The sequence below is a fragment of the Melospiza melodia genome, chromosome 5 (genome assembly GCF_035770615.1).
Source record: "Melospiza melodia melodia isolate bMelMel2 chromosome 5, bMelMel2.pri, whole genome shotgun sequence".
Taxonomy (NCBI): domain Eukaryota; kingdom Metazoa; phylum Chordata; class Aves; order Passeriformes; family Passerellidae; genus Melospiza; species Melospiza melodia.
In genome coordinates this window covers 31,726,690-31,752,485 of record NC_086198.1, presented here as the reverse complement: position 1 = coordinate 31,752,485, position 25,796 = coordinate 31,726,690, and the positions used below count along the sequence as shown (strand labels likewise).

Genomic DNA, 25,796 nt, shown 5'->3' with positions numbered 1-25,796 from the left:
GGAAGGAGGGGGATCCCTGCGGCCGGGGGGAATCGGGAGGCGGCGGAGGGCTTTGGGGTCCCCCGCTCCCGATCCCCAAACTCTCGGCGGACATCCCATCGGTGGCTCCGGCTGACGGTGCTGTTTCTCTCTCCCTCTCTCTCTGTCTGTCGCGCCCACCCGACGCAGGCTCGCCGCCCTTCGCCTGCCCCGAGTGCAGCCAGCGCTTCCAGTTCGAACTGCCCTTCGCCGCACACCTCCGGTTCCGCTGCCCCAAGAGGCTGCACGGCCCCGACATCGGCCCCGCCGCCGAGGCCGCCGCCGCCAAGGACGGCTCCGGCAAGGAGCAGGAGCCCGGCAAGTTCGGGAAGCCCGGCGGGCCGCCGCACCACCCCTTCCCCGGGCCCGACGGCGGCCCTGCCGCCAGCACCAAGCCCTCCACGGACTTCCACAACCTGGCACGGGAGCTGGAGAACTCCCGCGGCGGGCGCGCCGGCTCCCCGGGGCGGCCGGCGCCCCCCGAGGGCGGCCCTGAGGCGGCGGCCGGGAAGGCGAAGCGGCGCTTCCCCGAGGAGGAGGAGCGCGGGCCCAGTGCGGCGCGGGGCCGCTTCCCGGCGGAGCGGCCGGGGCTGCCGGCGGCGCCCAAGGAGGAGCCGGGCTGCGCCCCGCAGCAGCAGTACCGCGCCGCCGGCTCCTACTGCGGGCTGGAGGAGGGCGGGCGCCTCTTCGCGCCGCCCAGCCCGGAGACCGGCGAGGCCAAGCGCAGCGCCTTCGTGGAGGTGAAGAAGGCGGCCCGCGGCCCCGAGCCCGACGGCGGCCCCGAAGAGGGCCCGGAGCGCGGCTCGCCGGGCGCGGGCGGCGCGGAGCCGGGGCTGTGCCCCCGCGGCGGCGCGGGGGGCCCGCTGGCCGCCCGCCTGGACGGCGGCAGCCCGGCGCGGGGGAGCGCCTTCAGCACGGTGCCGCAGCTCGGGGCCGGCCCCGGCGGGCCCGGCGGCGGCGGCGGCGCCGACGAGAGGAAAAGCGCCTTCTCGCAGCCCGCCCGCTCCTTCCCGCACGTCCCGCCGCTGGTGCTGGGTCCCAAGCTGGGCGGGCTGGGCGAGCCCTGCCCCGACGGCGCCGCCGCCCCCGCCCGCCTGTACGCCGCCGAAGCGCTGGCCGCCAAGCTGCCGGGCGGCGGGGAGGCGGCGGGCGGCGGCGGCGGCGGCGGGGGGCTGCCCAAGCAAAGCCCCTTCCTCTACACCACGGCCTTCTGGCCCAAGAGCTCGGCGGCGGCGGCGGTGGCGGCGGCGGCGGCGGGGCCGCTGCAGCTGCAGCTGCCGTCGGCGCTGACGCTGCTGCCGCCGTCGTTCACCTCGCTGTGCCTGCCGGCTCAGAACTGGTGCGCCAAGTGCAACGCGTCCTTCCGCATGACCTCGGACCTGGTCTACCACATGCGCTCCCACCACAAGAAGGAGTACGCGCTGGAGCCCCTCGTCAAGCGCCGCCGCGAGGAGAAGCTCAAGTGCCCCATCTGCAACGAGTCCTTCCGCGAGCGCCACCACCTCTCCCGCCACATGACCTCCCACAACTAGCGGGGACACCCCCGTCCCGGCCCCGGGAACACGCCCGGGACCCCCGCGCCGGGAACACCCGCGCCGCCCGCCTCTCCCACCCTTCCCCTTCGATGCACGCGTTTCCACAGTCCGGGGAGCGGCGGGGAGGGCAGCAGGTGAGAAGGATGAGAAGGTGAAGAAGAAAAAGCAGAAATTGAAGGTAAAAGAAAAAAAAAAAAAAAAAAAGAAAAAGAAAAAGAAAGAGAGAAAAGAGAATCACCGGGAAAAAGAAAAAAAATGACTTAAAAATACATTTTTTAAAATGTCATATATTGCAACATATTGATGCATTTGTCATACGTTTCTACTTAAATTATTAAGCACTTATGGTTTAGATGTAATAATAATTCTATGTCAGGGTAAATTTTTATTTTGGATATGAAGCTAAGGGCGAGGGGAGCGCGGCGGGGCCGGCGGCCGGCGGGCCGGGGTCCTGCATGCACCGGGCGCTACCCCCGTCCGGCCCCGCCGCCCGCGCCCCTTCCCCCCGAGTGTCACTGGTGCCCGTGGAATGGAGTCTCGGTAGTTCCGTGTTTACCTTCCCTTTCCCGTTTGGGTTTGGTTTTTGGTTTGTCTTTTTTTTTTCCTCGCCCCTCTGGACAAAAAAAAAAAAAAAACAACAAAAAAAGATTTATTAAACTTTATAGTTTATCCGGGTATGTTGGATGCTTTGACAATAAATGACTTTATTTTCTTCAAAGCACCTGGACATTAATCGATGCGGGGGAGTGGGCGGTGACGAAGGGGTGGCAATGGTGTCCCCATCGGACCGCAGGGAAGGGCAGGAAAGCCCGACCACGCCGCCTGTTCTCTGTGCTCTCTTTCCCCGCTCCCCTGCCTCCCTCCCTTCGGCCCCTCCGACATGTGTCTGTCCTTCCTCTGCGCGTCTTTGCTTTCGTCCGGCATTTTATTCAGCCTTTATCTCTCGCCTTCATCCTGTCTTTCCCTTCCTTTCCTCTCCCCTTCGTCTTTTGGGTTGTCTTTATTTTCTTTCATTTTACCTTTCTTTTTATTTCTGTCTTTCTGTGTTTTGCTATTTTCCCACCTCCCCTCTTTCAGCAGCCCGGATTGCCCCCGACCCTGGCCACGGCTGTGGGTGGTCGCGGGCTCGCAGGGTGGGCACAGCCATGGAGGCGGCCCGGAGGTTGTCTGGGGTGACAGGACCCAGGGGAGCCCCCAGCCCGCAGTGTCGTGGGGTAGGGAGCGCTTGAAGGGGCCAGGGGTGGGTCCCCTCTGTCCTGGTGCATTACCGGGTGGTGGCATCGCAGCCAGGGGCACCCGGGAGGGCCAAGACAAGGGGGACACTCCCGGGTACGGGTGCACAGCCTGCGGCGGGTGCGTTCAGTGCCAGCCCCGCTTTGGGGAGCACTGGGGGGCACAGGGGCACGCACAGCCCGGGGATGTGCAGGAAACCCATTTCCACACACAGGCTGCCGTCACCTCGGCACCGATGCTGTGCCAGGTCACTGGTAGGGAAAATACCCCAAAGCCGGAGCTGTGCAAGGCTGGAGCCCACAGTGTCACATCAATGGGGTCCAGGTGCCACCGGCGTCGGCGGCCGTGGGGTTTGGGGTTGCACGGGGTACCCGTGATGCAGCTTCCCGCTGGTGTTGCTCGCTCTCTCAGCGCGCTGACCCCGGCACCCCGGTACCAATAACCCCCAAGCCACGCCAGGATCCGGAGCGGCCCCCTGCTCTCATTCCTTGCCTCTGGAATACACATAACCTCACCTGCCGCCGTTAATTGCGGGGGCGAGACACTGATTATCCCGTGGATTTTCCTTAAGAAGCAGTGCCACCCCTGCGCGTCCCGCTTTTGAGGGTTCCCCGGGATGCTCCCCCGGGCTCCGGGGGATGCGGGCGGGCTGCGGGGATGCCGGGGGCGGCAGCGGCGGGTGGGCACCGCCACCTAGCGGGGCCGCCGCGGGGCTAGCGGCTGTGCTCCGGGCCCCGGCGGGCTCCTTCCCCCGGCGATGGTGCGCAGGGCTCCTCTGCCGCCGCAGCTTCGCCTCTCCGGCTGCCCCGGGCCGGCTTCGGGGCCGGCTCCCTCCCGCAGCCGGGGAGGTTCACAGCGGCGGTGTTGGTTATGCTCTGCCCGGCTCCCTGCGCTTGTCCGGGTGCTGCTGCTGGAGGGACGCTGCTTCCCCTGCACGAAGGTGCACTCCGGAACGCAGCACACACCCTCAGGTTTCACAGTCTCCTCCATCTACCCCAAATATTGTATGGCTTTCACAGCCGTGTGGTGTGCTGTGCCCCTGCCCTGGCAGCCTCCTGCAGCACCGTGCCTTCTGTGCGTTCCTTGGGACTCTCTCAGAAGGCATTCTGCTAAACCCCAGGACTTCTCCCACTGGGGTTGGGTCAGGGATTGCAGTCAGCCCCCTAAAAGCACTGTTAGACAGGGCACACGTGGTGCAGCAGGTGCCTGCATTGTTACATCCACACAAAGCTCACTCTGTTTCTGTCTAAAAGCACAAAAATCTACAGGCTAGGGAATTTAATTCAAGACTTTGTTTGGGTGAAATCGAATATCGAACTCCAAAGTGATAAATCAAACTCCAACTGATGCTTCCTGCACAAGCAGATCGTGCTGTAATAAGGGCAGGCAGTGCCCATGATCCTGAAGAGTCGGGTGTTGTATGGAGAGGGTTCCCCTTGGGCCTTTTGGGATCAGGGCTTGGCCACAGCACGTTCCTCCTTCCCCAGAGCTATGCTGGCTCTCCTCAGGTCAGCAAGGGTACGATTGCCACATACTGCTCCTTTGTCATCATTTCTGCTGCTTGGGAAACAGGAAGAGAATTTTTTTTCTTTTCATTTTTTTTTTCTTTAAATGTCTTTCCCTGTCTGCAGTTGATGCTATGCCGTGTCTCTGCACAGCACAGAAGCTGTGGCACCAGCTGGCTTTCCCCCATGCAGGGTCCTCACCCGACATCACAGCCCAGCCAGCTGTGGCATCGCCTGGGCATTTCTCTGGGACAGAGCTGCCCCTGTAAGCCTCTGCCAGAGCCCACAGATGCATTTGCCTCTGAAACCTACCCACAAGGGGCATCTTTGATATGCTGCAGAGGAACAGCAAGTAGAAGCCAGGAGTAAGGATGAGCAGCCTTCAGATTTGGGGAGCCCCTTCCCTGTGCCCTGCAGCCCTTAGACTGCTCCGTCTTCCCTGTAGCTGGGCCACGCTGCAAATCACAACAGTGATAATAATTCAACAAATCCTGATATCAATGCTGTTCCTGGGGAGCAGAAGGCAGCTTTGCACCCACCGAGGTTTCTGTTTGAAGGCAGCCACGGGCAGCAGACCCACAGGCTGTGCACTTTGGGCTGGAGCTGGAGCTAGCTGCCTGCCTGGGGGCCTGATCCCCACCTGCCCGAGCCAGCAGGAGCTGTGCCTGTGTAGGTTTGGGAATGGATTAGGTTTGGGATGGGCACCTGAACTGCTCGCCAGTGCGGGCGTGGGCTGTACAGAATGTCATGTGGATTGTGTCCCTTAGGTCTGGACAGAGGTGTACAGGTGAGGCTCTCCCAACCCCTGAGCATCCTCACAGCCAGCCTGCAGAGGCCACCCCAAAATCTGTGTGTTGGGTTTTGTGCTGTGTGTGAAGGTGCCGAGCGGCGTGCCGGACAGACAGACATCTGCTGCCACTGCTGTGAGGAGGCCGAGCTCCTCTGTGTGCAGTGCCCATCTCCAGCTAACCTCTCACTGGTTACATTTGGAAAATCAGCTACTAGGATTTCACTGCAACACTGAGCTCTGGAAAACACTTTGTTCAGCTGTGGGTGTCTAGGAAAGGCTGAAGTGGTTCCCTTGTTTGAAAATTCCATGAACTGTACGGTATTCCTTCCCTGCTTTCCCTGCTGCTAAGGGCGGATTTGGAGTGGGGAAAGACCCGGCCCAGTACAGAACATGTTGATGGTGTGCTTAGAAAAAAGACAAACAAAAACCAAAACACAGGGGAGATGTTTCTGTGAGATACACTGCTGTCCTGCAGAATGCTGGAATGCCTGAGCGCTCTGAGCTTTATTTAAAGACATAGTGCTTTTTACTTGTTAGAATTCTTTTCTTTCCTTATCCCGGTTGCTTGTGAGGTGGCTTCTGAGTGATCTCGGTGACATTCGTGCCCGTGGGGCATGTTAACCACTTGCACCTGTGCTTTCCCCACCATCTGAAGGTAATAATCATCTTAGTTACGTAAGAGGAGGGCAATGATCTCAATTGAATTCACCTGCTCTAATGCACACCCTCCCTCCTGGTAATAGGTTTGGATAATCATCCTAATTAAATTAACCTTTTTTAATGCACCTCCTCCTGGTGGAATGTTTGGTTCTGTAAAGCTTCTGACTCAGCTGTAGTTCTCCGTGTTTCAGGACAGGGGACGCTTCCAGGGGTATGTACAGGGGGACCTGGGGACCAGCCACCCCCCTTTGACTGTGGTGAGTCTCCTTCAGGCACATGCTCGTTGCAGGGGTTTTGTTTCCAGGCTCTGCTGGCTGGTCTCATGTCTCCCCATGCTTTGCCTGGCATATTTTTGAGTGGTAATTTAGCAGCACCAGGCTGACATGGGGAGGGGGGAGCACTCCTGCGGTCCAGCTCGCAGGCCCGGTGCTCTGCAGCAGATCAAACAGGCTCGGAAGAGTCCTTCTCATCTTCAGTCAGGGAATTTTACACTTGAAACACAGCTTTGCCTCCCCATTTGCTGAGTTTCCTCTGTAACTGAGTCCTGAATAATTTAAATAACATAACATCAGCATTAGGCTTCTGAAGCTGCTGGTGTGTGTGAGTGAGGGTTGCTACTGCCAAAGGCGATTACACACAATTGCTCTGGGAAGTTCACTATTACCTCTGCTTATTTATTTAGGTTTAAACCTCATGTTTGGTTTGTTGTTATGTTGGTGTTCTTTGGGGCTTTTTTTGAGCTGTGCTGCAGGAGTGCCTGTAGTATTTGAAACGGGTGTGTTGGGCAGGGGAAGAATTAAGAAGCACCCAGAGCCACACAGCGCTGTTGTGAGCCCTGAAGTGTCACAGTGAGGATGAAAACACACCTTGTGCTATGGGGACTTGTGACAGTCTCCTCTCTACAGTGAGGGTGGTTGGGTGTTGCTCTGAGGGGCACAAGGGAGTCCCCAGAGAAGGGGGGTGCTGTCCTGCAGCTGTCCCATTCCACCACAAAGAAAAGAGGAGTGCAGGCAACCAGTGAAGCCCCAAGGGCTCTGCTGCCTCACTGCCCCCCCCCAGAAAGGGTCAGGAATGTTCACTGCAGTGGGGTTCCTTCCAAAAGCAGGTCTTGGGGACCAGCCTGGGCAAGTACACCTGGCTGGTGTGACTTCTTGGTGTCCACCCCCCCTCAAAGGTTTGAGTTGTCTGGGAATTCTTCAGGTGGGAAATAACAGCAGCGTGAGTGAGCTGAGGCTCCCTGGCAGCCAGGGTGGTGCCAGGAGTGCTGCTGGAAACCGTGAGGCTGCACGATAAGGTGGAAGCTGAGGGGGCTGGACTTGCTGGTGAACCTCTGGCCACAGAAGTTTCTCAAGGTGAGTATCCCTGTCCTGGGCATGCAGATGCCTCCTTTCTGCTCCTGGGCTGCTGCTGTGCCTGCTCACCCCCAGGATGGTAACTGTGAACATTTTTGAATTTGCTTTTTACTTTCAGGGGCAGAAGTGGTTTCTGCTGCCTCAGATGGAGAACAGGGATTTTGATGCCATGGTCCTGTACCAGCTGCAGCCTTTACACCAAGGTGCCCAAGAGGAAATCCTCCTGGAGCAAGGTGGCTTTCTCTCCTCAGCTGTGCTGCTACAGGAAGTCTCACACGAACACCACTCGAGAGGTGAGGAAGTCCTGCAACTCCTCATCCTTCTCATGGATCCAGATTGGGAATCAGCATATGCGTGTAATTCAAGAGGAGGTGGGTAAGTGGAAGTCATGGCTTTTGCCAGGCTAACCCCTACAGCTGGGAGAAGTAAACAAGGTCTGAGTGCCCTGACCTTCCTTCAGGTATGTGCTTCTATATATAGGGCAGTCTATGTATACATGTCTATATATAATGCCTGTGCATATAGCTCTGTGGATATAGATATCTGCTGAGAAATGGTTTGAAATGGCAGCAATGCTGTGAGATCATCTGCTCGCACCCGCCTGTGCCAGGTGTCACCCAGGCTGGATGCAGCTCCTCAGCCCGTGTCCCTCCCTCCGTGTGCCCCCGACCTTCAGCTTCCTCGGGAGGCGGAGGTCACCCTCCGGCGTGCCACCGGCTCTGCCTCCTTCCTGCCGAACCTGATCCCTGCCTGGACGAGCCCTGCAGCCAGAGCACCCTGGGCAGGCCGAGGGGCAGCTCCTGGCGGGGTGTGGGCACAGCCCCGGTGGGGCAGCGCTGAGGGCACACAGGGGGGAGCGGGGGCTGCGGGCTGGGCAGGGCGCGTCCGGCCCTGTTGGCTTTGGGCCAGGTGAGGTTTCTCCAGTGGCTTTGAGGACATGGAGCTGCCCTAGGAGCTGAGGAAAGCCTAATCCGTGCAGAGCTGTGCCAGGAGGATGGATGGGCTGCTGCTGCCGGGTCTCCTCCTGAGCGGCGATGCTGTGCTGTCGGTGTGTTTGTGTTTGGGGAGGAGCTCGGCCCAAGGTGCTGGGGGACACCGGGCACATGTGCTGTCACCCTGACGGTGGCGGGAGGCTGGGGCTGTGTACCCCTTGCCTGGGAGCCGAGGAGGATGTTGTGGATTGATAAGGGCTGCCGTCACTTCTTGCAGGCCGTAAGATGCCATTGGGGGGTCGTGATGGGCCCCCCCCCCGTTATCCCCGAGGGCCAAGCGGGGCCCCGTGAGTGAGGGAGAGCGGCTTTGAGGTTCGGGGGCTGCCCCGAGTCCTCTGCCTGCGGCTGGGCTGGCCGTGCAGCTGCCGTGTCACCCCCCGAACCCCGGGCAGGGGGCTGCAACCCGAGCCTGTCCCCAGGGTCCTGCAGCCCCGCGGCCTCGTCCCGGCCAGGAGGACAAGTTAATTCCCAGAGAGATGCACCCCGAGCCCCGCATCTGCCGCGGGCACGGGGGATGGGGGGGGGGGGGGGGGGCGTGGGGCCGGGCACAGGTGCGGGGCCGCCGCCCGGTTATAAATAGCGGGGAGGGGCGGCCCGGCTCCCCCCGTGCTCGGTCCCCCCCTCCAGGGCTCGGAGCGGAGCGGGATGCGGCGCCCTGCCTCCCTCCCTCCTCCCGCCCGCCGGCAGCATGAGCCCGTCCTTCCTCCTCCTCCTCCTCCTCCTCGCCTTGCCCGCCCGCGCCCGGCGAGAGCAGGTGCCCGGCGGGGCGCAGCGGGGCCGCAACGCCCCCGCGTCTTCCTCCTCCTCCTCGTCTTCCTCCGCGGCGGTGGCGGGGCCGAGCCGCTTCCCGCGGAGCCGCCCGGATCGGCGGCGGGGCCGGCTGTACTGCCGGGTGGGCATCGGCTTCCACCTCCAGCTGCACCCCGACGGCCGCGTGGACGGCGCCCACGACGCGAGTCCGCTCAGTGAGTGGGGAACGGGAGCTCTGGGGGGGCTGCCGGGGCTCAGCATCCCCGTCCTTGCGGGCTTCCCGTCCCCGCGGGGCTATCGGAGCCCCTCGCTCCTGTCGCCCTCGCCTGGGGTGAGCTGCAGCCCCGGCGGGCCCGGGAAGGGGCGTTTGGGGTGCTGTGCTCTGTGGGATACGTGGGAGATGCCTGTGTTTCTCAGGGAGGTGCCACCCGGGGGTTTGCCCAGCCCGAGGGGATGGTGCGAGAGCCTGAGGGCTGCACTGCCACCCCAGGCAACTGGGGGAGAAGGAGATGCTGCCCCTTTTCGGTCCTTTCCCAGTGGGACTTTTCCATCCCTCTCACTGCATTCTCATTCTCCCAGCACAGCGATAGGATATATTCAGTTTAAAAATAGGACTGAGGCTGACGTTCCCCTGAGAGAAAGCTGTGCTAACTCACGGCTTATCCTCTGGTCGGAGTTGCCATGATATCCTGCTGGAGGGAATGAAATGGCAGGTGGGGATGAAAAATCCCTCCAGGAGCCCGGGGGCTCGGGCCCGAGGTGACCCTGGCGGTGGCTCAGCTGTCGGGAGCACTCACGCAGCAGCTACCACATCTGCCCAGGACCAAAGGATTTGGGGCCCAGACTGTGCCGGCTCCAGGAGGAAGAGCAGGAGCTCTGCTCAATGTTTGGTGGGCACAGCAGGACACGTGGCCTGGAGGGGTTTAGGGGATGGATAGGAAAAGGGGCCCTCACTCCATGGCTGTTTGGGGAGACACGGGTTTGGAAGGGCTGGCAGAGGTTTGGTGCTACAGCTGTCCTGCAGAGACCTGAATTATGTGCAGTTCCTTCCTCCTTAAGCTGATCTATCCCCCCCGGAAAGGCCACAGGGACACCAGCTCTGCACGTGGGAGCAGAGCCAGCCCCAGCCGGTGACGGGGGGCAGTGCCGGGCTGTGGCACTCAGGAGGCCCTCGGGAGGAAGAGGATGGCTTTTGGCAGGGAAACCTGGCCTCTGGGAAATGGGGCTTGACCCCGGGCAACCGCAACAAACAGGAGCGTGTCTGCCATGGCAGCAGGGCCACCCCGAAAGGGCAGGAGGGTTTGGGGTGCCCTTGGGGACAGGCAGCTGTTTGACAAGGGACTTGCCCTGCTCCAGTGGGGCTGCTGAGCCCCGTGGCCTGTGGCATGAAGGGTGTGGCAGCTTGTAACCCCCCCAAAGTGCCCCAGGCCCTTGGTGCTGGGACTGGGGTGCCTCAGGGGGATGTTCTTCCTCCTTAAAATAAACGTGGGAAGCCGTGATCCGACATCCAGCCTTGGGGGATTTAGCGCGGCCTCGCGGCGGCTCCCGGCACCACGTTAATCCCACGGCCCCGTGGGGCCGGACGAGATGCTCTGCGGGCTCCTCCCTCTGGGGCCGCGGCCACGGAGCCCCTGAGGCTGCGGCGGGGCGGCAGTGCCGGCTCCTCGGGGTGCCAGGGGTGCTCTGGGGGTGTGCTGGTGCCCCCCAGCTGGCAGGGCTTGGGGGGCACCCGGCCCTGTGCCCGAGTTACCCCGCGCCACCCGGGGAGGTGACATGTCGATGCTGCTGCTGAGGGATGCTCGGAGGCTGCAGTTCCTGTGTCGGATGAGCTGCAGGTCCTGCGTGCCCCATCAGGGGCCAGAGCCCCCATCACGCTCAGAAAAGTCGCATTATTTCCATGGCTGGGCTGTGAGGGTGCCTCCAGTCCCAGCTGGCTTGTGGGACCCAGACTTCCCGAGTGCAGTGTCCATGGCATGGGCAGCTCTGATCCCAGCAGGCTGGTATAGGTGGTTTCCCCAGGGGTGAACTTGTTCTACCACAGCTCAGCCAGGAATTGTGCCCCAAAATGGAGCTTTAAAAAACCCTCCAAGTCCCAGCCAGCAGCTCGTATCCATCCCAGAGTAGATGGAGGCAGAGGGATGGAGCAGGAGCTGGGTGGAGCCAGGCAGCTGAGGAAGGAGCAGGGACGTGGGAGAGGAAATGCAAACCTGTCAGACTAAGTTGTATTTATTTTTTTCTCTGTCACGCCGATGTGGAAAGAACTGTGATTTATTCTGGGATTTCTGTCATCCTAGGTATTTTGGAAATATTTGCTGTGTCTCAGGGGATTGTAGGAATACGAGGAGTTTTCAGCAACAAATTTTTAGCGATGTCAAAAAAAGGAAAACTCCATGCAAGTGTAAGTACCCCCCCCCCCCCCCCCCCCCGCCCCTTACCAGTATGTGTGGTGCATTTTAAAGGCTCTGTGACACCTCCCAAGCGCCGGCACCGGCGCCACCAGGCACTGAGGGACAGGTGGAGCCGCAGCCCTCCGAGCCCACCTTCCTGCTCGGGGCTCTACAGCGTGCGGAGCGCGCCCGGCGCGGTGTGCATCAGCAGAGCCGGCTCCCCGAGCACGGCCGGGTTATTTTTAGCTGCCGCAGATCGCGCAGAAGGGTTTGGCCAAATGTCTCCTCCCGGCGGGCAGCACGCGTGGCGCCGGCAGCGCCGCGGCTCGGGCTGGCTCTGCCCTTGGCCACCGGGAATTGGGGCAGGTGAGGGCCGGGCTGCGGCCAGGGTGGGAAAATCTCGGTCACCTTCCTCTGCAGGGTGTTGGCCTGAAGGCTGAGGTTTCCTGCAGGTCTCATGATGCTTTTCCCAGCTCTCTGTTTCGGAGGAATCCATAAGCTGAGTTTGTTGCTGGTTCCAACCTCGGGATGCTGCTTCCCTGTTTCTTGCTGTCAGCTCCAGGGACCGTTTAGGCAAACACAGTGAGCCCCAGTGCTTGCACCCAAGTGGGTGCCTCTGAAAGGTGTGTGTGCATGTAGGGGCATTTGTAAGGCAGCATTTCATCCCTAAGGGTGCTTCCCAGGGAGCCCGGCCAGGGCTTGAGGGCTGGGGAAAAGGAAAAGGCTGTTACCCACCCCGCAGCTCCGAGACAAACCTCCCGGTGGCAGGGCGGATGTCACGGATGTGCCTGCGCTGCCCGAGGCTGCAGATCACCTCCAGGGGGATTTCTGAACTCACCTCTCTCTCCCTTAAGCCTTTCTGGTGTGTTGCTCCTACAGCCTACTGATGCTTAGGTGAGCATGTGCTTGCTTCTCTTAAGAAATCACCTAGGAGCATGAATGGGATCTAAGGGAGAAGGGGAATGGTTCTGTGGAGGAAAAAACATGAGGTGAGAGCAGAGAGGGGCAGAGCGGGAGGAGAGGGAAAGGATGGAGAGGAGATTGCTGGACCCTCCAGAGCCTTCCCCTCTGGTGTACAATGGCCTCTTATCTGAGCTGCAGCCTTGATTTACGCCCTGGCACAGGCAGAAATTAAATCAAGCCTCATTGGGGCACGGTTAATTGTTGACACACAAAGGGCAGGGCCAGAGAGGGACCTCAGTCGGAGGGTCAGGGCAGGGGTGAGGACATGCGGTGCCCCGCTCGGGTGAGAGCTGCAGAATTGTAGAAACTTGACCCAAATGTCTCGAGATTGCTGGGCTGAACAATGCCAATAATGCAAACCCAGCATCTGTTGTTCTTTGCTGTGCTGGCAGGACGGGGGTTATTTCATGGCCTAATGAGTGCTGAGCAGCACAAAGCACGTCCTGTGCCCGTCACTCAGGGCAGAGCCTTGATACGGGAGTCAGGCTGGGGGCTCCACGCTGAACCGCAGGCAAAACTCATTCCTGCAGGGATCTGGGCTCCTCCAAAACTTGCTCTCGGGCTCTGCTCCATCCCAGCTCGGTGTTTCACAGGCGCTCTCCTCCTCCTCCTCCTTCTTCTCTTTCTTTTCTTTTTTTTTTTTTTTTTTTCATGCCAGCTTAATTAAATTACCGAGTGGTTCATTTTTAGAGGCGCCAGCTTCGGAAGATGACAGTTATCCCGGCAATTATCAGTTGTGTGCACAGATGGCTTTTTCCTCGTTGGTAAACCCTCGCTCTCCTGTTTGGCCATTTTTAGCACGGAGAGGGTGGGAGGGGTTGTGTGCCTGTCCAGCATGGACCCCGGGGGGACAGATTTGTCCAGGTAATTCTCTTTTCCCAGGAGCTGCCACCAAGCTGCATTCCTGGCTGGGGCAAATCTCTGCTCAACTGGGTTTGGAAATTTAATTGACTCCAGGTCAGCTCTGGAGCTCTGCAGAGCAACTCCAGCGCCAGCCATGTGATGTGGCTGCTCCCCCTGCCCTGTGTGGGGAAAAAAAGTGGGTTTTCCAGGCTGGAGCACTGCAGTGATGAGCTGAGAGGCCAGGAGGTGGGCAAGTCTGACAGGATCGTGGTGAGGCAGCTGCTGATGCACTTCCCAGGCATGTGGGATGTCCTGCCTGAGCACTGGGGCTGCAGGGAGCACCAAGGGTCAGCAAAGCCTTGCTGGGGAAGGTGGAGGCCTGTGCACGGGGCAGACAGCAGGGAGGGTGTATGGAAGATGGGGAGAGCAGAAATGAGTCACAGAGTTGGTGTCCCTCGGGACCAGCAAGCTGAAGAAGGCCTAAATCCAAGTGCTATGAGGCGAAATGAGCGTGGCAGGCTGAGGGCTCTGTCACTTGCACTGTAAGGCTCAGCTTCTTGGGTTAAATCTGGGCTTTTGAACACTTCCCTTGTGCTTACAAAGCCCTGCTGGGGGTTGGGTCTTGCTCTGGGTGGCCGGTTTGGGAGCTGCAGAGCTCAGCATCTCCTCTGTGTCCGAGGTTTGGAGATGTTGCTGTGGAATGGAGCTGGGGAAACCCTTGGGGCACCGGGCACGGTGCTCACCACCAGGTTAAAGTGTGGCAGAGCATTTGGGAGGGGCTGCCAGGTGCTACAGACGGGGATTCCAGGGCTGTGGGCACACAGGTGCAGTGCTGGGCTCTGCTCTTTGGCTTTGGGATGTTTTTCCCCAGGAAAGCCCAAACCTGGGTGCCAAGCAGCTCCTGGAGTACCTCCACCGGGGGTTTTCCAGTCAGGTGCCCGATGCTCCATATTTCCAGCCGCTCCTCAGGGCCGGCTTTGGGGAGGCAGCCCAGCCCGGGAGCGCTGGGGCACAGCTGCCCCCCGGCCCTTGCGAGCGGTGTCCCCCGTGTGTCCCCGCAGGCTCGCTTCACGGTGGACTGCCATTTCCGGGAGCGCTTCCAGGAGAACAGCTACAACACCTACGCCTCGGCCGTGCACCGCAGCCCCCGCTCGGGCCGCCCGTGGTACGTGGCGCTCAACAAGCGCGGCAAGGCCAAGCGCGGCTGCAGCCCCCGCGCCCGGCCCCAGCACGTCTCCACGCACTTCCTGCCCCGCTTCGGGCACCCGCAGCCCCCCGAGCTCGCCTTCACCGTGGCCCTGCCCGACAAGAAGCCGCCGCCGCCCAAGGCCCGGCCCGCCCCGCCGCGCAGGAGCCCCGGCCCCGCCCGCTACCGGCTCAAGTTCCGCTTCGGGTAGGGCCGCACCGGGCAGCTCGGGGGTGACCCCGCCGCGGGGACCCGTGTCTCCCTCCGCACATGGACACCGGGAGCCTCCCGGGCCGGGATTGCATCGTCTCTTCACCGCACGGACCGGGTGCCATCCCCGGAGGCGTGCCAAGGAGAATTCCTGCCGTGAATTCCAGCACTGGACGGGACCTCGGGTGAGCGTTCTGTTGTTGGGACCTTGAGTAGGAAGGTACCTCTACAGCGAACATGTTTTCTTGTTTTCACTAGTGACTCCTTCGACAATCATTTTCACACGAGAGAGATGTTCAGAGCCTAGGGGTTTTGTTTGTTTTTCTCGCATCTCCTTCTTGCTGCACTTTTTCCTCTGACCATACCTCAGGCACCGTGCATCCAGGTCTGTCCCTCTCCTTCTCTCGGAAGCCAGCTCTTGCCTTCCGCAGGTTAAACCCAGAGACCAAGCCCTGCGAACTCTGCCGCCTTACCTGTGGTGCGGGGCGCTCTCCAGACCCTTTGTTGGCAATAATGGATGTGTGGATGTGTTTTGTGGGGGTCGCAGGCCGGGGGACGGTGGCTGCTTGCAGCCCGCCCCTGGCGGTCTCTCCCGTTCTTCCCTGGACAGCTGGAGGAGCGAGTCTCCTCCTGTCCTTCCGAGCACGGATTGGATGCCTGCTTTGAAATACCTCTGCCCCAGTGCCGGGGCATTCCCGCTCCCTGGAGGAGCCCCCCCGCAGGTATCCCCACGGGATAGGGATGCCTGTGGCCCCCAGGTGCCCGCCGGTTTCGTCCAACCTTTTTTGCTGCTGATTTATTTTATCACTCTCAATACATTTGCAGAGGCAGGGAGCAAGGTTTTTGTTTTTCAGCGAGCGTGGTGATGTGGCAATAAGTGCTGTTACAGCTGCTGGTCCCCTGGGGAGTGTTTCCCCCACCCTGGCGGCCCTGATGTGGAATTGTTTCTCCATCGTGATAGTAGCAGTGCACACGGAGTTTGCAGTGGGTGTTTAGCAGTGTTGCTGTTCGTGCAGGCACTGGTAGCATCGAACCTCACCGGTGAAGCCTTAATAGGAGCCCGGGTGGGCTCAGGTTGGCAGAGCCCCTCAGGACATGAGCCCTGCCAGCGTCCGGCAGCAATAATCAGCCTCCCCTCCGCATCTGAGTGTGGCTGTGTCCTTTGGGATTGTGGTTCTTTGCCTTTTTCATCCCTCTGGCAGCCCCTGGCCGGACATGTGTGCTCCATGGGACGGGGACGCTGGAATAAAACTGTTGTGTTTCATTTTATAACCCGATTGTGTGATCTCTTGCCTTGTCTGTGCCTGATTCCCTTCTCCTGAAGGGAAAAACAAGTGGTGGTGGGGTGAAGCAGAGCTGAAGGGATGGGTGTGCTCCCTTTGCTGTGCCCTGGGCCATCCCAACTCCGGGGCAGGTGTGTCCTGTGCTCCTCTCACTTCCAGCTGGGCTGTCTGGCTGTGCAGGGACAGAATCCCAGTGATTTGTGCTCAGCTCCTCTCCGTGAGCTGATGGAATCGGAGCCTTTGCAGATGCTAGCCCAGGCAGATAACGGAGGAGCAAATGTGCTGGTCTTGGTGCCCCTGCATGCCCTCAGAGGAAACAAGGTATTGATTTCATCTTTTTTTTTCATCTTTTTGGGGAAAAACCCTCAAAAGATGGTGTTTTGCTGCTGTGGTAATAATTAAAACATAGTTGTGCTTGTGTTTCAACTGAAACAGGGAGAGCAGGGTTGGGGAATCCAGCAGGCACTGCCCATTCCTCTCAGACACTCCTCTTTAAGGGAATTCACGGGGCTTGCTCAGCAGCAGGGGACTAAAGGCCTGAGAATGTGGCCAATATTTATTTTAAATTTAAAATTTGATTTTTTTTTTGGGGAGAGTTTTTCCTGTTTCTGTTTTCCTGTTCAGCCACCTCAGAGGTACTGCTGCAGTGCTGGAGAGAACAAACCAGAAACCTGAGAGGATGAAGAGGATTCCTAGGTTCCTTTCCAGGCAATTTCCGCCTTCAGAGGAGGTGCAAATCCACATGGAGCTGGGAAGGGCGATGTGAGGAGTGCAGTGAGCTGGCACTGCCCCCCAGCTCCCTGGTTTGGAGACATCCATCGACCTTGTGAGAGGAAAAAAGCCTTCCCATCCATTTTCACCCTGCAGTCACCCCTACCGCAGATGTATGCCTTGTTCCACATCCCCCAGGAGGATTTGTGTGTCTCCTGCACTCCCGAATCCGTTGCTTGGAAGGAGCAGCCTTGAGCATGAGTGAGAGGAAGAGGATTTCCTATGGAGCAGGTGAGGAAAGAAAAATGAACCAATGTCAGAGCTGAAGGGTCCCTTAGGGTGCTTCAGGGATCTCAGGGCTGGAGACCCCCGGGCCGGGCTGGGCTCCGTCAGCAGCGGAGCATTGAGGGGCACAGGGGCAGACACAGAGTGTGTCCCACCCCGCCACTGAGGGTCAAATAATTTGGCACAAACACCGTCCGGAGGTGTGAGCTGAGCTGGCAGTGGGGCTGGCTCGGGTGGGCCAAGGCAGCCTCTAGCTGCTCCTGGCCCAGAAAGGTGTAGGAGATCCTGTGCAGGGCTTGTGGAGTAGGATTTGGGCGCTGAGTCGCTGCCAGGGACGATCTGCTTGAACAAACCGCGTCACAGCGACATCCCAAGGCTCCCAAGCGCTGGAATTCGCATCTCCGAGGTGCCAGTGCGCCCCGCTGGGAGCCAGCTCTAGGGGGAGCGGGATGCCCACAGGCAGTGTCGGTGGCAGGGCCGGTCACCTCCAGGTGTGCTCCGGGGCACGAAGGGAGTGAAGCCAAGAGCCTTTTTGGCTGTGGGCGCTGTCACAGGGTACGCGCTCCTCTGCCCGGGATGTTTTGAGTTGTTACGGTGTGTCCCCGCTCCTTCAACTCGCCTTGGAAAATCCTTGGAACTTGTATTGATGCACTCGCCGAAAGTCTCTGGTGAGGGCAGCTCAGGCAGAGCTTAGGCAGCTTCAGGCTTTAGGTTTCTCTTTTTTTTTTTATTTTTTAGCTGTGCCTTCTCACACTTGTGGCAGGCAACATGCGCTTGCTGTGAAAGCTGAGCCTGCCTCGGGAATTCTGGGCTTTGCAGTCGTGCATTGTCGTGTCCTGTGTCTGGTTCCCTCTGATTTCTGTTCCTGCCCTTGCTTCTCTCTGATTCCCTGGTATGTACATCTTCAAACACTTACTGGTGTGCCTTCCTGGCCTCTTGAGGAAAACACATTAACAGCTACCATAAATAGTAGTTTGGGGGGGGGATCTTGCTACGAGGAGCTAAAAAACATTTTTATAGTGCTTAGATTGTCAGCATAGCTGGTGAACGGTAGAGCCACTGAGTGGCTTCCTTGTCCTGTGTGATTTTCCCCCTTTTTCTGGTGCTGGGAGATGATTATGGCATAATTTACTAGCATGTGTCAAATGTCTTTGGTAGCATTTGTGGGCCAGGAGCACATGTGCTGCATAGTTCAGCCATTGCCATACCTCATGTGCTGTCCTGTTTCAAGCTCCTAATTCAGGAAAAACCTCACTTTTTTTTAATGCCTTTTAAATTAATTTTTTAAATTATTATGCAGGATTAACTCTTCACAGAATCATAGAATCCCAGAATGGTTTTGCTTGAGAAGAACCTTAAAGTTCATCTCATTCCATGCCCCTGCCATGAGCAGGGACAACTTCCATGGGACTGAGTTGCTCCTAGTGCTGTGTAATCTGGCCCTGAACATATCCAAGGAAAATAATGGGAGTCTTTTAGCCCACAGCTGGGACACAGGACCACAGGTTGTTAATCCCGTGTCCAAACAGAGATGTTTGCTCCTGAAATCCCAGATGGAACTGATCCAAACCAAACCTGGGTTTGAGTTCCATCAGCCAGAGGAGGGAATGAGCCCTGGTGCCAGCCATCCTGGGGGTGCCACACAGGTCTTAGCATTTCTCTACTGTCATTTGCTTTGTGTGATTCTCCCTTGATCAGAGAGGGCAGAAGAAGAGGCAGGAGGGGGAGCTCATTTTGTTTCTGTGATCTCCAGGCTGGGGGCAGATGCAGAGAACTTTGGGTGCAAATAATCCTGCCCAAACACAGTCAGCTTGAACCTCTCTTGGGCACTTTTGGATCTCTCTGTGCCATTCCTCCTGTGATCCTTTAGCTGCGAGGTGTGGGCTCAGAAACACCTGCCCCTACTGGATGCACTATTACACATGTAAATTTAGGTTATTAGGAAAGTAATCAGGTGTAATGAAAACGTGTTCTGTTTAGAAAACACAGAAAGCAGGTGTTTTGGCACACTTGTTAACAGTAGGTCTTGCACTTTGTTTCTGTTTTGTTAATCCTGTTTTTAGGAGGACCACTAAATTAGAAATTAAAAGTGAGGGAGAAAATGTTGCTTTCATTTTCTATGCTTTGCATTGGGTGTTATGTCAAGTGATTCCACTGAAATATAAACTGAATAATTGACCTTCAGGCCTCTGCAGTTCATTCTTTTACTGTGTTTCAGTGGCTGCAGGCACTAGAAACACCAAATCCCAAAGCATTTCTACATCTGTGACATGAAGCGCAGCATCTTTAAACCCAAGTGCTCAGTGTGGGCTTTCCAGGTGGGTGCAGATGGTCCATCCTGGCAGGGTGTGGGAGCCCCTGGCCCCTCAGGAGTCAGGCCAGGCTGAGGGAAGGAGGAGCCTCCCCACAGCTCCAGCTGGGGATGATATTGGCTGCTTGAAACCCTTGGTCCAGAGCTGGGAGAACTGCAAGAACAGCTTTTCTTCTTCTTTCTGTCCATCACTGGGCGGAATATTAAGGTGAAGCTGCACTAATCCCTTTATTTTGTTTTTCCCCTTGGCTTTTTACTGTGTAATCCTGTGAGCATTTCCAGCCTTGGCTATGCAGGCTTCTGAAAAAGCCCAGCAGGTAGGCAGATGTTTGGTGTTAGATGTCATTTGTATCATAGGTATTTGCCCATGAGGGTTTGTGTCAAATTTGGAGGGGTGTGGGTTTTGTATCTGGGGACCACTCAGGCCATTGGGCCTGAAAGTCATCCCTCAAGTACAGAAACCAAGCAATTTTCTTAATTCCAGGTGTTATGTCCCTGATGTTCCTAATACAGTGTAAAGTATCTTTTTAAGAGACTGAGGTGTTTGGTTATCTTTGTGCTGTAGACAGGGGATTTGTTGGGCTGGCAGCAATGTTTTTCCACCTGGAGGTGTCTTACAATAATCAACACAAGAAGTAATTGGTTTTCCTTTTTTTTACTGTTTTTTATTGTAATTTGGGGAAAATGCTTGGCTTAAATGAATCAAATGTGTTTAAGTGCTTCCTTCTAGAGGATTACTCTGTTATTTTCTTATGAATCCTCAAGGAAATGGAGCTGGAATCTGAGAAATGGATTTGCCTGTGGATTCCTGCAGTTCGTGGTCTGCTGGGTGAGGGTTCTTTTGGCCAAGATAGCTCTGAGTAAAGTGTGAACTCCAGCTAAGATGAGCTAAATAGTTACCAAAGAGAAACAGTTTCAAAATAATAATTTTTTAAAAATTTTTGGCAAATTGTGCCTCAGGGATGCTCCAATGACTGTGCCTTGTTCCAGCTCCCCCCACCACAGATGGGCCACAGGAGCACACACCCTGAGAGCCCTGGATTTGGGGTGTTGTGTGTGCAGGGGAGGCTCAAGGGCTGCACTTTCTTTGACTTGACAGCTGGGTTGTGTTCTTTTCCTCTGCTCATTTGTTCCTGTAGCCCTTTCCTCTTTCTCCTGCCATTCCCTGCAGTTTTGCTCTTGTTGTCACCAAGAAACTCCGTGCCTATTTTCACTGTGCTTTCCTAGCTGCTGTCTTGGGGCTTGCTCCTGTGCAGCACACTGGGTCCCACAGCCTGCTCCTTGCTCCTGTCTTGTCCCTGGCCTCTGTGCTTTGGCCCTGGTGTCAGGGAGGGGGGTGCCAGGCTGTTTGCTTCGTGCACAGGGATGGAAGCGCTTGGAGCATCTTTCATTACTTGTCACACCTGGGTTAGGCTTTTGTGGGGCTTTTGTTTTGTTCTTCTAGAGAAAATCAAAGCAGTAGGTTTAGCACACAAAAGATTAAAGAGGTTTTACCTCTAGAAGCTGGGGACAGTGGTCTAATCTTTCCTTCTCCAAGCTTGTAGAGTTTTTCCTTCCTTTTTCAATGCCTGCTCTGTTGGGTGTCCCAGGGAGGGCTGGGTTCCTCACAAAGGATTTCAGGAGTTGGTGTTGTTTGACACAACTGCTTTGGTGATGGTCAGAGAGGGAGAGGAGAATTCACTTTTTATTATCTTGAGTTTTTCCATCCTGGCACGGTTCTCTGAGAAAGAGCAAGGTTTGAGAGGTCTAACCCTTAAGAACTGTGTCTCAATGGCAAAGATTTGGTCCTACAGACCCAGACAGACAAGGGGAAAAAGAAACTTTGGTTATTCATGGAAAATCTTCTGTTATTCCTTGTGTATTCTGTTATTCCTTGTAGTTCTGTAGCATCATTGTGTATGAAATACTGTCTGCTATTTTTCTAACAGAATGTGCTTGGAATTTAGAATTGAGGATGAGGAGTTGGATCTGTTCCCTACAAAATCCTGGGAGGCCTGAAGGCTTTGGGGAGGTGGCTGCTCTCAGCAGAGGTCAGGAACAGGATCAGGGTGACAGATGCTGCATTTTGTTGCATCCTGAGGCTTTATGAGCCCCCTTGACGCTTTCCCAGGGATGTGGCTGTGGTGGAAGGTGATGCTGCACCACAGGGAGCTGAAGGTAAACCTGCCCCTCCCATGGGCACTGCTGGCCTTGGTGTCTCTGCTGTGCCATCAGACCGTGGCACTTTGCTGCTGTCACTGCCACCCCACCGGGGCTGTGCCCTCCTGCCAGCCCCACCCAGGAGCTCCAGGGGGGCCTCTGTGCTCTGTTGGGAGCGTTGGCTGGGAATGTGCCTCATCCCTGGCAGGGTCCCTTTGTCCCTGGGCTGCCAGCCAGAGCTTTGGGCTGCTCAGGCTCAGGGCTGGATTGCCCAGGGCACTGAGAGGGAGCAGCACAGGGAGGGTGACAGAGAGGGGCTGGCAGAGCCCAGCTGGCAGCCTGTGCTGGTGCTGCAGGTGGGCTGGGGGCACTGCAGGGAGTGAATGTCCCTTCCCTAAGCAGCCCTACAGAGCCCAGGTGCTCCTAGAGCAGGATTTTATTCCTTACTTCCTTTGTGGAAATTCATTCTCCCAATTGCGATGAGCAACGCTTTATTTTTTCCTGGAGAAAACCACATGGCAGAGACAGTTTACAGAGGAGCCCAGGGTTGTGTTTGGAGCAGGGAGTGCTGAGAGCTGCATGCCTCGCTGTGCCCCTGCAGCTACAGCCGGGACAAACACACAGCGCCAAGTCCCGTTTCCCAGCACTCCCACCTGGAGAAGCCCTTCCTGGGAGACAGCGAGCAGGTATTTATTTCCAAGCGCAGACGAGCACTATTTCAGTTTATCCCCAGCCGTTTCCGAGGCCCCGCCCTGGCTGTGCCCCAGAGCCCCGCTCGGACCGGGCCGGGCCGCGCCTCGCTGCTGCTGCCGCCTGTCGACCACGCTGCGCCACTGCACCCGGAGCGGCGCATGCGCACTGCCTCCCGGGACGCAGTGGGGACACCTGCCGGCCGCAATGCGGTACTGCAGCGGCAGGGCGCACATACGCACTGACCGCGGAGGAGCTGTGTGTTAGTGGGGGCAAATCGGAGCATGCGCAGTGCAGAACTGACGCCCCGCTATCACGTGGTGTGTAAGGGCAAAAGATCACCCCCGATGACGCGCATGCGCTATGGCGTTCCGGCGTGCAGTGCTGCCTCCTTGTGGGGAGCGGCTCGTACTGCAGAGCGGCGGGCGGCGGTCCCGCCCGTGTGGGACAGCGGTACCCGGAGCGCCCGGGCCCGGAGCTCCCCTGCCCGGGACCTGCAGTGTCCGGGCCCCGTGGGATGATGGAGCAGCCGAGCGGGTGTGGAGGCCGCAGCTGCGCTGAAGATGAGCGGGGAGCGAGAAGAGCCCTGTGAGGAGCAGGCGGCGGGGCCGTGACGGGGGGAGTGCTGTGAGGGGAGAGGGGGCGGCGCCGTGAGGGCGCGACTGGGGCTGCCGGCAGAGCTTGGGTTTGTTTTATTGCTATGAACGCGGAAAACAGGGAGTGAGGGGATACAAAAGCACTGCGGGTGTTCGGGCAGGTGAACCAGGGCTCAGGGCACGGAATGGCTTTCCTGAGCTCCGCAAGTTCCTCTTCCCTCTCTCAGGAGCAGTCGTGAGGAGTTTCCCGTTTGGAGCTGGGCTTCAGAAGGAAAGCACCTGAGATTGGTGGTCCTAACAGAACTGTAAGTGTATGAAGCTTGCTGCTGTAAGCAGCCAGTAACTCCCAGGGATACTTTAACTATTAAAAATGGTGACTTTTATTTTGTCTGTGCACCAACCACTTGGCTTTCCCTGCAGGGTTCACTGAATTGGAATTCTGAGGCTCCTGGTGCTTGTAGCTGCAGCGTCTGGCAGGTAGAAAACATCACTGTGTGTCTGACCTGGCTTTGGATGTGCATTTCCAGAGGTACTCAGAGTGGGAATAGGCCAGCAGGGTGGTGGGAAGGGCTTTGTCCCATGTCTGGACAGCCTCATGGCAGGGATGTTTTCAAAATATCCCTTGTCTTTTGCTTTCCCAGCTCAGGGTGTTCAATGAATGGGGTGTGGAGTGAGGAGGTCTCTGTTAGGATTGTGGGAGACAGAGAAAAAGCTGCAGTAGGCTGAGGACCATCTCCTGTAATTTATGGAACACTTAATCCAATTGTGACCCAAACCTGTGGTGATGATTCTAAATAAGAGTTGGACTTTTCCTTCTCAGGGTCACTGGGAAGCATGGGACGAGAACTGATCCATAACTTCTTGCAGGCCCTAGCAGGGAGAGGAGCAGCAACCTGTGCTGGAAGAGTACCCACGAGTACCTGTGAGGCGATGATCTACAGTTTTGAAGCGAATCTGGCGAGGAAACCATGTTGTTTTGAAGGAACACCTCAGGTGGAATGTGTGACAGGGATTATTTGACGAGAGAAATCTTGACTGCGAGAACTATGGCTGGCTTGGCTCAAGTTAAAATTGCTGCTTTCTGCAGAGCTGCATCAATTTCCTCAGTTCCAGGGGAGGATTGCCCTGTGTTCTTGGCTTGTCAAAAGCTTTCATTTTGCCCCAGGAGGAGCATTGTGGTTTTGGTGCTGTGTTCAGCTGGAATAGTGCCTCTGGTCCCTTTTTAAGGGAGAAGCCAGAGCTTGGATTTCTCTCTCTTTGCTGCTGAAGGAAAGCCCTGAACGTGCCTGCAAAGGCACAGCTGGGTGCTCTGGGAGGCAGGAATGGTTGTGAAATCCTGGTTTTGGCTGGGACAGTGGGCACGTGTACCCTGCTCACCTCCTCCATCTCCTGTGGCTGTCCTGCTTGAAATAAAAGTGTCATTCCCCTCGGTCCCTCCATAATTCTAGGGACATTGTTTATCCTGCTGTGGCTGGCTACTGGGCAGAGGAGATGCTGCCTCAAGTGTGCTCCTGCCCATCGTGTGCTCCCCAAATCTCTGCCCAGGGCAGTCCAAGCAGTGCTCATGCAGGTGTTAGCCTCGGGCTGTTCTCCTGAGCTCAGCCTTTCCGTACTTGTTGCTGTGTGTGCTTTTCACGGACGGTGACTTTGCCCTGACAATTCTGCACTCTGCAGTCACAACTTTATTTCACTTCTTTTGTCTTTCCCTCTGCTTTCTTCATCTTGCCCTTTCCCCGATGTTTCACTGCCCTCTACATCTTCAAACTTTGAGCTGTGTGCTTTCCTAGCCTCTTAATGAAAATAAATTAATAAATACGAGAGCAGGAGACTTTTTTGGGAATGAAGTGGGGGGGGCGTGGCTTGCCCTAAGGAGCCAAACCCCCTTTTTTAAGCGTTACTTTGTCAACGTGCTTTGCGAGCTGTAGGGCCCAGGATAAAATCCTATTGCAAGCTGCGAGTTCGGGCGCAAATTGATTTTTAGAAAATTTATTTTTAAGTGCTAAGAGTAACCCCATAGAAGCGCAGAACTCCCTCCCGCCAGCCTGGCCCCGCCCACCGCTCCTGAGGCCCCGCCCCTCGCGAGCCCGGCCCCGCCCACCCATCCTGTTCCCGCCCCTGCGTCCTGCCGGCCCTCCCTCCTGTGTGAGGGGCGGGGCCTAGTGCCGCTGTCCAATCAGCGCGGCGAGCGGCGCGCGGGCGCGGCCAATGGCGAGTCAGGGCGGCAAGCTTGTGCGCCGGTAGCGGAAGGCGCGCGGCCCTTCCGGTGGGGCTGTGAGGCTGCGCGGCCGCGGCCCGGCCGGGCTCCGGTGGGGATGGAGCTTTGTAACGCGTCCGTGCTCCCCGCCCGCAGCGCCACCGCCGCTGGATGTGCGCGGGGGAAGGCCCAGGGTGAGCGCCGGGAGGCTGCGCCGTCTCTGGGCCTGGCCTGGTGGTGGCTGCGCGGCCCTGCGCGGGTCGGGCAGTGCCCAGGAGTTAATCTGTGTGTTGTCTGTAAAATAGCATGTTATATCTGTTCTAGTTCGATTGGTGTACTGAAATTTGGGTGTTCTTGCGTACGTGAGCATGTGAAATAAACCCTCAGAGTGCTCGGGGTACATAGCAGAAAAGGCACAGTAGTAAAAGTTATTTGTGGAGAAACAGGTGTTGTATTGTACGTTTGAGGAAGTGCTGAGTCTTGAAGAGTGGCTTAAAGTTTGTACAAGCTTACAAGAACAGGGTGGGATAGGGGGCTCCAATAGGCTGAGGATTCTCTCCTTATACTCATAAAACCCTTAACCCCACAGTGAGCAGGAAACCCGTGTTAAACCGTTCTGAGTTGTACTTTTTTTTCCTCGAGGTCACTGGGAAGCATGGGACAAGACCTGAATGATAAATTCTTACAAGACTCGAAGGATAACTTCTTGCAAGGCCCAACAGGGAGAGGAGCAGCAAGTCGTGCTGGAAGAGTTTCTGTGAGTACCTGTGACATGATAAATGTAATAGTTTCATACTTAATCTGAAAAACAAAACTTGGTATTTTAAAGGAAAACATCAGGTGGAAGTAAGTGAGCTGTGAGTAAGATTATTTGATGAGAGATTTCTTGACAGTGAGAAATATGTTGTTAGGGTTTTTTTGTATAACTTCTGCTTGAAATAGGAGTGTTATTCCCCTCCATCCCTTCCATTTTCTGGGGTTATTTTTTATTATATTATGGCTGGGTAATGGGCAGAGGAAATGCTGTCTCCAGCATGGTTCCACAGCAGATGTGAGCAAGGTTTTGCATGAGCTTTAAAGGGGTCACAATTTCTGCTGCCTGGCAAATGTCCTGGGTGCTGTTCTACTTGGGATTTTCAGGGAGAAATGCAACACAAAAGGTC

General features: G+C 57.1%; 2 protein-coding genes across 8 annotated transcripts in view; both read left to right on the top strand.

Moving 5' to 3' along the window:
• PRDM8 (PR/SET domain 8) overlaps positions 1 to 2,250 on the top strand; it is a 33,129-nt gene extending 30,879 nt beyond the window's left edge. For all 5 annotated transcript variants that reach the window (XM_063156825.1, XM_063156824.1, XM_063156823.1 and 2 more), the window contains one exon: positions 169 to 2,250. In XM_063156825.1, coding sequence (XP_063012895.1) covers positions 169 to 1,550 — 1,382 coding nt within the window. In that variant the 3' untranslated portion in view covers positions 1,551 to 2,250. The remainder of the gene's footprint in view (positions 1 to 168) is intronic.
• Positions 2,251 to 8,773: 6,523 nt separating this feature from the next.
• Positions 8,774 to 24,257, top strand: FGF5 (fibroblast growth factor 5). Of its 3 annotated transcripts, XM_063156820.1 has the most exons (8): positions 8,774 to 9,050; positions 11,130 to 11,233; positions 14,090 to 16,028; positions 16,332 to 16,437; positions 16,575 to 16,709; positions 22,667 to 22,744; positions 22,860 to 22,916; positions 23,307 to 24,257. In XM_063156820.1, exons 1-3 carry the CDS (start codon positions 8,774 to 8,776, stop codon positions 14,423 to 14,425), a joined length of 717 nt encoding a protein of 238 aa, XP_063012890.1. In that variant the 3' UTR covers positions 14,426 to 16,028; positions 16,332 to 16,437; positions 16,575 to 16,709; positions 22,667 to 22,744; positions 22,860 to 22,916; positions 23,307 to 24,257. The 3 variants fall into 3 exon arrangements, 2 of the variants coding, with proteins under 2 accessions (XP_063012890.1, XP_063012891.1); XM_063156821.1 differs by lacking the exons at positions 22,667 to 22,744; positions 22,860 to 22,916; positions 23,307 to 24,257 and adding exons at positions 17,442 to 17,595; positions 18,922 to 20,722 and having other exon boundaries at positions 14,090 to 16,709; XR_010027781.1 differs by lacking the exons at positions 8,774 to 9,050; positions 11,130 to 11,233; positions 14,090 to 16,028; positions 16,332 to 16,437; positions 16,575 to 16,709 and adding an exon at positions 22,275 to 22,431.
• Positions 24,258 to 25,796: the final 1,539 nt, after the last annotated feature.

What these genes read in the sequence shown, in the direction of transcription:
- FGF5 (XM_063156820.1), top strand. Translation starts at nt 8,774, where the DNA reads ATGAGCCCGTCCTTCCTCCTCCTCCTCCTCCTCCTCGCCTTGCCCGCC. An exon ending in CCACGACGCGAGTCCGCTCA is followed by an intron (nt 9,051 to 11,129) that starts GTGAGTGGGGAA and finishes CTGTCATCCTAG; the next exon opens with GTATTTTGGAAATATTTGCT. An exon ending in AAGGAAAACTCCATGCAAGT is followed by an intron (nt 11,234 to 14,089) that starts GTAAGTACCCCC and finishes GTGTCCCCGCAG; the next exon opens with GCTCGCTTCACGGTGGACTG.